The 9,237-nt window shown below is 34.7% G+C and overlaps 1 protein-coding gene across 3 annotated transcripts in view; it reads left to right on the top strand.

Annotated features, from left to right (window-relative positions):
* Window positions 1–276: 276 nt before the first annotated feature.
* The window catches only part of RBFOX1 (RNA binding fox-1 homolog 1), a 414,111-nt gene continuing 405,150 nt past the window's right edge, over window positions 277–9,237 (top strand). For all 3 annotated transcript variants that reach the window (XM_065412636.1, XM_065412632.1, XM_065412628.1), the window contains exon 1: window positions 277–375. In XM_065412636.1, coding sequence (XP_065268708.1) covers window positions 277–375 — 99 coding nt within the window. The remainder of the gene's footprint in view (window positions 376–9,237) is intronic.

Genomic DNA, 9,237 nt, shown 5'->3' with positions numbered 1-9,237 from the left:
ATTTGCTCATCAATAGGCTGCAGGCTGTGTCTTCTGTTTCCCCCCCCCCCTCTCTGTTACAAATTTGTAGTTTAAGTCTACCAAGTGGCCTTAGCTGACAAATGAATGTAGGGATCTAGCACTGAAAAGGAGAAAAGAAAACAAGACAGTGAAAGACACTGTTTCTTTCTTAAATAATCAGAAGGGGAAAAAAAAAACCCTGTAGTTGCAAGACAGGACAAACGTGCTTGCATGCAAGCCCCCTCTCTTGTTCTACGTAGACTTCAGAGCAACACCATGCAGCATCCCCTTACGGGAGCAACCTGTGTGGCACTGCCGAATGTGGGTATGTGTCCCCAGCTCTCCTGTGCCTTGACTTTTATGTACTTACAGCAGGTAAGTTTGTTTAACTTTTTTCTTCCCCTTTATTGACTGCATTGTCAGCATCGTTTATGGGATTCATAGTCTTAAAGATATCCTTTGTATGAATAGGATGTGTAATTGTCTTTTATTGTATGTGATGAATCTTGCCTCTGTACTTAGAAATGATGAGACTAAGTAGAAGATTTAATTTAGTACAAGATCAAGCATTTGGGTGCTTTAAAAACATTTCTTTTGTCAAAATCTTTATTAATGCTGTTTGTACATATGCTTAATACAGTACTCTGATTGCTTTACCCATGGATTCTGTAGCAGAATTTCAGCCATGAAAAAGATTGCTCTTGCCTCTTTATTCAGTTGCAGGCATAAATTGTGCTTCTAATGTAAATGTGTCCAGTGGCAATTTTGTTTTAGCCTTCTTTGAAGCCAAGAATTGTAAGTCTTTGTTGAAACGTGCTGCTGATTAAAATTGAAACCTAACTGATTTTCATCAGAAAAGAAAATCATTTAATTTTTAAAACCTATATCTGTAAAGAATTAGAATATTTGAGTCAGAGAAGTAAATTTGCATTGCCTTGAAAAACTGCCTTAGAAATCAAGAAAACAATACCTAATTGCAGTTAATCTTTAAGAATCTTTTCATTTATAAGCATCATATTTGCTGCTGTTTTTTGTTAGTATTCCAACAAAAGGAGTTTCCAGTTTTATAACTTTTGTCTATTTTAGTGTGTAATATAAAGTATTAGGATGTCTAAACAAGAGCTGCTTCTATCTGGAATCATTATTGTGTGGTACTTTTTTATTTTTTCAACTTGTTATCCCACTACCACAGAGGGTCGTACAGTAGTCATGCAGAGCCAAGATTAAAATACAGTGTCATGCAAATGTGATTAGTTCCATTTATTCTGGCCTTTTTACTGAGAGGTTCGATTTGTGTGTGGTGTGTGCGTGTACTGTAACTCCTCTGAGGGGTTACATATCGAGGTATTTGTCTGTGAACTCTTAAACTTCTACTACAGTAGTTTAGATGCATATAGACTTCCATGATACAATTCATATCTTTATTGCTGTATTTTAAAAAATCTCCTATTTAAAAATTCTTTTCATTATGCAATTTTATTAATATATTTTCTCTTCAAAGGTTAATTTTACATTTATTTTGTACATTAATATATTTAACATTTCTGTTACTACCAACAAGTAAATAAAAATATTTGAAGCTTCTGAACCTTTCTGTTGCTTGGTTCCCTAATAGTATAATGTAAACCATTTCTACCATACAGCATGGAATGCATAATAAAATATACTAGATTATGCATGTATGTGGGAGGGGTTCATGTGTTCACAATTAAAATTTACATTAGATAAACATAATGTATACATTATTTAAATGTCTTGCATAGAAAATTTAAAATGATGTTTTTAATAGCTGTGCATGCTGGATGTGTGTTTAATATATCGTTTATGAATCAGCTTTAAAGATTCTTGTCTAACTTGTGCAGTTACTTGAGATGTACAAAATGTGCTTGTATGTTTTGCTGTGCTTGTTCCTCTGAGTTTGCCAAACAACAATTAGAGCATTAAGGAAGGAGCTTTTGAAAGGGAAAATGTTACTTAAGGTGAGAGGTCAACATGGCCACACAAATAGCTGATAAAAAATTACATAAAGATGAGGTTGGGGGTTATAAATAATGTTCCTGTATGATCTATTTCAATAGCCTTATGCAAACACATGCACCATATAGCAGTGTTTTGAGGTTTTAGGAAATGTATGCAACCATAATGATTACTTTAAAACAGTGAATACAATTGCACCCAATCCATTTGAGAAAAAGATGAGAAGTGATTGCTAATGCACTTTACAAAGTGTTATGTCCTGAAGTTATTTTTTTTTAACTCTTTAACTGGATTAACTGGTGCTCTGGAAGTTTATAGGGCATTGCTAAACTGCTGGGTTTTTAGTCTCACTGTTTCTGGCTAATTATCCTGTCAGATCATTACACTTTTACCTGTCTTAATCAGAGCTATATATAACTGCTAAGGCATCTGCATTTCTGAGGGATAATTGTGAGGTTGCTGGTTTCAAAATGCTATGTCTATTTGTTTGTTGTTGTGTTTTGTTCATTCAGTAGGCATCATACTTTTTCTGAATCTCGTTGAGCAATTTAGAGAAATATTTTCTTAAATCAGATTTGGTTTAGTATTTGTTGAATTTGATTTTGTATTTTCTTAATTATAGCACTTTACTTTATATCCAGTAATCTAAAAAGTTGTTACATAAACTGGGGAAATGTAAACACTGTGATAACTACACCTACAGAACCTTATGTAGATTTTCTTAGGTTTAACAAGAGAAAGATGAGACGTAATCTGTGAACTGGAATATATGTTAGCAGTGCACTTTATTTTTGTAGCTTTTCACTACCATAACTAATAATGTGTAGTAAACACACAAATCTAACTAGATGTCGCTCATATACTTTACTAAACATAAATATTTTTTCATCTCTCTAAGGTTGTCCATTGACCTCAGTACTTGTGACCTGAATTCTTTAACTAACAAGTTAGTAACCATTAATGCCTCCTCTTCAGTTCTCACCTCCACCAGTATTTACACATTATGTGAATCTATACAGCCAATAGTTTTTCTAATTTGCATCTTTAATACCTCTTTTTTGTTCTTTATCTCATTGAAAATAAATACACCTACACATAATTAATTCTACAGAGTGATCTTTTATTTTCTCCACCTATGAGATATTGCATTTTAGATTTACTAAATAGAACAGTGTTTTATCCCATTTAAGTGAAGCAGTTGGGACAAATAAACAGCCTTTGCTGAAAGATTAGAAAAAACATATTACTTTTTCCCTTATGATGGGAGCTGCTCTTTCTCTCAAGTAAATATGTACATACTCATGAGGCTGGACAGTTTCTTGGGAGCTATTTTGGTCTCTGGAAAATCTGTGTTCTGGAAGTTCTTTAAATTGCTATTATTTACTTGATTAACGGACACTGCTCCATCTGATGGTTGGATAGGTATTCATAAACTTTTTTTCAAAAGTGTATACCCATAAGTACTACAAAAGCTCTTCCAATACTATTTCAATGTTAACGACTATCTAGGTATTTGCTATTCTATCAGTCCGAATTATGGACATTCATAAAGTTTCTACAGCTAAGTGTAAAACTAAAATATTATTTAAAACAATGTTTCTGCTCATACACCACAGCTCATTTAGAAACATCAAAAATTGTGCTGTTGAAATGTTAAAATTGAAAAGCATAACATGAAGGCCTAGTCTATATTAACCGTGAGCAAAATGTTCATTAAAAAAGCAAACAAAAACTGCTTGTTATTGTTAACTTAGCAGAGCTATCTGAAAGCTGCCAAAACTACTAGGTAGAATTCTACTAAATATAGTAGTCCAGAATTCTACATCCAGTTCTCAAACACTGCAAAGATCACTGTGGATGTCTGGCAGGGATAAAAGTGTTGGATTTGGAGCTTTGTGTTGGGCCATTTTAAAGATAACTGTTAGCAAAATAGGAGATGCATATTAAAATTTCACAAAATGCTAGTGTTTGCGGGTATAAGGACTCGTGTTTTGGTTTGGGCCTGTCTCCACATTATTTTGAAGTGTTAGAACTAACTTTGTTTTATAGAGTTGGGGGGGGGGGGGGGAAGTGAGGTAAGAAATGGTGCAACTTTATGTGTCTGGTGTTAGCCCAAAGCAATTTTTTACAGCTGACTTTAACCCTCTGTAAATCAGGATGTATCATGTATTAACAGAGACTTAACTATGTTATATCAACTATAACTGTATACTACATAATACATTAGAGAATGTAATGGTATTTAGTTGATATTTTACTGAGTGAAGTAATAAAGCCAACCATTACAATGCTATGTAAAATTCCATTTCATAGCGTGCTGTGCTGTTGTCAATATCTTAAGATTGGTAAATTTTTCCACTTAATGATGATATATGTGGTTTGTTTTAAATAGTGAAGTGGTTTGTACAAAGGGTAATTCCTCTTAAATGGAGCCATTGCTCATAGTGGACATACACAGATCGAAAGCAATTGAACTGAAACTTCAATATCAACCTTCTCCGTCTTTAACTAGAAAGTAGTTCATGGCATAGATAGTGGTCAGTGAGACCAGTTTTCATACCAAAGATTTAAAATAAAAAAATCACACCATGCATAGAGTTTTAGTTGTAAATTTGTGTAATGTTATTTAAGCTATTGTGACTATGAAGAAGAGTTGAATTCCCCACACAATTTACCTAATTCATGCTTCTGAATCTGAAGATTTATAGGAGTCAGAAGGTTTTTTTTTTTTCCACATTCTGTCTTCATGACTTAATTCAAAGTTGATTTATTAGATAGTGCTTTCGATTGATGCAGTCGATAATAGAGAAAGGGATTAGAACAGATTATCTTCACATATAAATTATATAAAGAATTAAAATAGGATGTATGAATGCTCTCTGGATGCAGTTTACCTTTTTGATACAGAACCAGTACATTAATTATTGAATGACACCGGAGCATTTTAGTTACAGTTCAAAGTACTTGTGTACCTTTACATTTTATAATTTAGTGTGACCTGACGGATCAAATGTTTGAGTTGATTGCAATAGGGGAATGTTTCATGGCATCACTTCTTAAACCAATACTTTATCTTTCAGCACAAAAACACTGAATTGCTTTCTATGTACTGAATATATCTGATTCATTGACTCTGTCTCTGTCTCTATTGTAAAATTATTTAATCTGACTTTAGCTCATGAAAATTGTAAGCATCTGTTAGCTTACAAATTTGAGCCTTTGCACAATTTTATTCCTCAGTCTGCTATTTCATGGCAATTTTCATGTGAGAACATACAACCTCTGCTTATGCCTGCATGAGTGAAAAGAAGTCCACATTACTAATGCTCACTCACCATCTGTTTTTCTTACAGCTGGGCCTTGAATAATTGTCCAGTAGCTGATGGACTGAGGGTAGACAATCTTTTTAGGGTTTTCTGATTCATTTAACCAGCTTCACTGCCCCAAGAGAAACATAATGCTAGTTTAATCATTTTGGTAGGGTAAAAACACTGTATTTTGTCAGGCAAATTATAGTATTCTGTTAGAAAAAGAAATTGCCATATTGCAAACAATATCAGGTTGATGCATTTGTACCTAAGGGGGCAGTGTGGCACTCTTAGGAAATTTCATCATATAAATGAAACAGAACTCATAAGGTGTGGGTGTAATTGTTGCATCTGGAGATATCTTTAATGCACAAGTAGTGAGTGATATCCTGATGTTCTGTTTATTTTAATTGAGGAAAATAAGGTCATTTGATGTTCATCGATAAACTTCCAAGTTTACATATGAAACTCCACCTCCTCGTTTAAAGTTAAATTTAAATGATTCTATCGCTCTCTCACACAAGAGCCGTTTAATTGTTTTCCAGAGACTACTAAGAAGTGGCTTAGAGAGCAAGTGCTGCGTTCTCATTCTGAAAAAAAGGTAGATGGGGCATTTGACTACTGCTGTGTTGAACAAGGTCACTGTCCAGCCACAATAGCAAGAGGAGGTGCTTTAATTAACCGACCCCTCCCCCCCCCTTAAATACCTAAGGCCAAAACAAATTAAAACAAAAAACGACCAAACAGTTAACTTTGGTTACTGGCTGCTTTGGAAGATAAGAGCAAGAACGGTCTGGTAGGAGCTTGCCTTGGATTCCATGTGGCAGGGACAGGTGGAGTATTCGTGTCTTAGAATAATTCCTTTTATATTGTGCTCACTGAGTATTAAAAAGGCAAATATTTTGGGTAAAAATGTGATGTCTGATTTTTTTCTTGTCAGCTACTTGTAAGTTGTCACTCTTCATTGGTATTTATTGAATATTTACGTTGACAGTTTTTAATATGTGCTGTGGCATTTTGTGCCAGTGGAAATGTGCAGTGGTCAGTTAAGTTGGGAATGTTTTGGAGTAAAGAGCAAACATTTCCTTTCAGCTTGTTTGTTAACAGCAGTGGTAGAAAGAGTTCGGATGTAGGGGTTTTGGATATTTGTTTATGTATTTCTGAAATGGTAAGTAAATTATATCTGTATACTAAGAGAGCTCCATTTTAAATACTTTGTTCAGTTTTTAACAGGTAATAGAGGTGAGAGAAAGTGACAAAAGCTGTTGACATAAGAGTTTATCACCTTGCATTATAGAGCTATAATAACATTAGTGGAAACTAGAAGCCAACACTTTCCATATGAATAATCCCTCAAGGTCTATAACCTCTTTAAGGTGTTCATGTGATTGATTTATCAGTTTTAAATTGAAGTGTGTAATACTCAGGCTCTCCTGAGGAACTCTTGTCATTTCTTTACTAACATCACTCATTTACCTCTGAGTAGCTTAGTGCAGAGCCATTGACTTCTTTTACATTTTGCTTCCCCTCCTCCTCTGTCAATGCAGCAGCCCAGTGAATTTAATTAGGGAAAATAGCATATTTAATGTCTATAGTGTGCTGAGTAGTTGTAGTCAGGCCTTTGGTCTTTTGCACTATAGCAGGCTCCAGCTGTGGAGAGATCTCAGTCTGTTTTGATCCTGCTCTTTTTTGTTGTGTTAAACACATGCAGAATCAAAATTAGGAACGATAGTAAGAACTAAAGCACACAGAGGATTATTTCGTGTTCACAGTGAGGTAATGATTTTTTTTGCAGATATGGAACAGAAGTGTTTTAGATTTTAAACTCAAAACACCAAAGATGTTCAACAGAACACACATGGTTTAATCCTAGTAAGATCTTTTTGTGTTTGACTTTTGACCAATTACCATCAAAATCAACAAAATTCTATCTGCCTTCCTATATGTAACCCTGTGAGTATGCCTAGCTTTTCCTCTGTGCATGCATTTGGTCGTGTGTATTGCTCTGTTAGTATCCCATGTCTTCCTGGGCTTCTTTCTTGTGCTTTTTTCTCCTGTCTGTTTCTGCTTGCTACTTTGCTTCATTTTATACTGTGGGTAGCTCAAGTTTTATTAAATACATGCTTATATTAAACGTATTGATAAGCCACATTAACATTTTGTCCTTCACTTTAAAACAAATAGTGATAAATGTAATTTGTATAATTTAAAATTGAAGTTCCTTAATATAATTCAAAAATACAGCAATCGATGAAAGTTTGAAAGACTTGTTGGAAGCATTTTCAGCAGACGTTGTAGAGAACTGAAGCACCAACTTGACCAGTTCTCCAGGAAAAATGTAACCTACTCAGGTAGAGTTACTTTGAAAATTTGGGGATGGAAGCAAGCCTATATATTGTATGTGTGCCCTCTCCTTCCTTGAGCTTTCCTTCCCTGTCATGTGTTAGTCCTGTCTCAGGGATGTAACATGGCTGCATACCTCAATTAATACTCTATGGCAGGGGGAGGAAAAACATTCTCTCTCACTTGTCAGAAGCAAAGTTATTTACTTTCAAAAGCTGACAGAATAGCACTGCAGGGGCTTCATTTTTTTCCCATTCAGAATGTCATTATTGTGTAATGCAGAGGGATTTCTGCATGCATTGTAGCCTTATTCTTATAATCTTTATTATGTTGGATGGCTTCATTAGTGTAAACTGGCACACTGTTTTAAATACTATGATTTTTGCTTGTGCACTTTTGAAAAATCACCTTCAAAGACTATTTAAAGGTTTACCATTTAGCTGACTAGGAATGTATTTGTTTAGTACTGGTGCTGACTATATATGCAACCAAGCATTTGGGCCTACCTGAAATGCAAGAGTGACTGTAGTCTTGGTTGCCTTTATAATACGTCCTTTTCCCCCTGATGTCAAGCTTATGGTGTAGGACTCAATATACACTCAACATAAACGATACAGACATTCTAGTGTAGAGTGATATTCATGAAGTAAAAGCCCAGGAAGTCAGTTGCAGTACTTTAATTCCTGTTCCATCCTTAATATCTCCTCATCCAACTCCATTTAGAATTGAATGCGGCTTATCAGAGTTTTATGAGATTACCTATCCCTCTGTAGAAAGGGTCTTGTGAGACCCAAAGTAAAAAGATAGTATGGATAACTTCTGTGCACATAGTTGATTCTTTCTACCACCTTCAAAAAAAAAAAAAAAAAAAAAAAAAAATTTGTTCCCAGGAGCAGTAAAACTTTCCCTCATTCAAGGAGGAGCTTCTTTTGTAGTGACAGGGTTTTAAGAAAAAAGAACAGCCAAACTTTCAGTAGCATTAGCAGTTAACCTTTTCCTTCTGTTTAAAGTGGAAAGTTAAACAGACTTAAAAAGAAAACCCTGTTAATTTGCAGCAAATTTAAAAAAAAATCAACCTGAATCCTTTAAATACAGGGAAATGAGTTCTGTTTGTAAATGAACTTTTTCTTTCTTTACAGACTTGAAAACCACTAAATTTATATTGCTATTGCTGGTCTTGGGAGAGAAAAAGGAAAGGAAAAGTACAAAGCTATTGGGAAGCGTCAAACACAAAGAATGATGGAGTACATTTCATAGCAGCCAATTCCAACCCCAAAATCCCTGTTGTGCAGGAAGGCTTTCCAGCTAGCACAGGAAATTCAGCCATTGCACAGTATAGTATTAATGATTTATACACATCGCACCACTGCTTTTGTTCACTAGCAGAGCCTGGTTGTGTTAATAAAGGAATTTCAGGAAAAAAGGGTCTTGGCATGCTGAGCTGTTTTGCTCAATGCAGAGGATGCTGCCTTCATAAATCAAAAGAATTTAGTGCTTTACAACCTTTCAGAGCTGCTGAGGGTTTTTTGGTTTTTTTTGTATTTTTTTTTAATCTGATTCACCTACGAATATTTTCACTGCTTTTCTATAAAGAATGAATGAACTACTG

Source organism: Emys orbicularis, chromosome 10 (assembly GCF_028017835.1).
Source record: "Emys orbicularis isolate rEmyOrb1 chromosome 10, rEmyOrb1.hap1, whole genome shotgun sequence".
NCBI lineage: Eukaryota > Metazoa > Chordata > Testudines > Emydidae > Emys > Emys orbicularis.
Note: the sequence above shows the minus strand (reverse complement) of the source record. Positions and strands in the feature narration are given on the sequence as shown.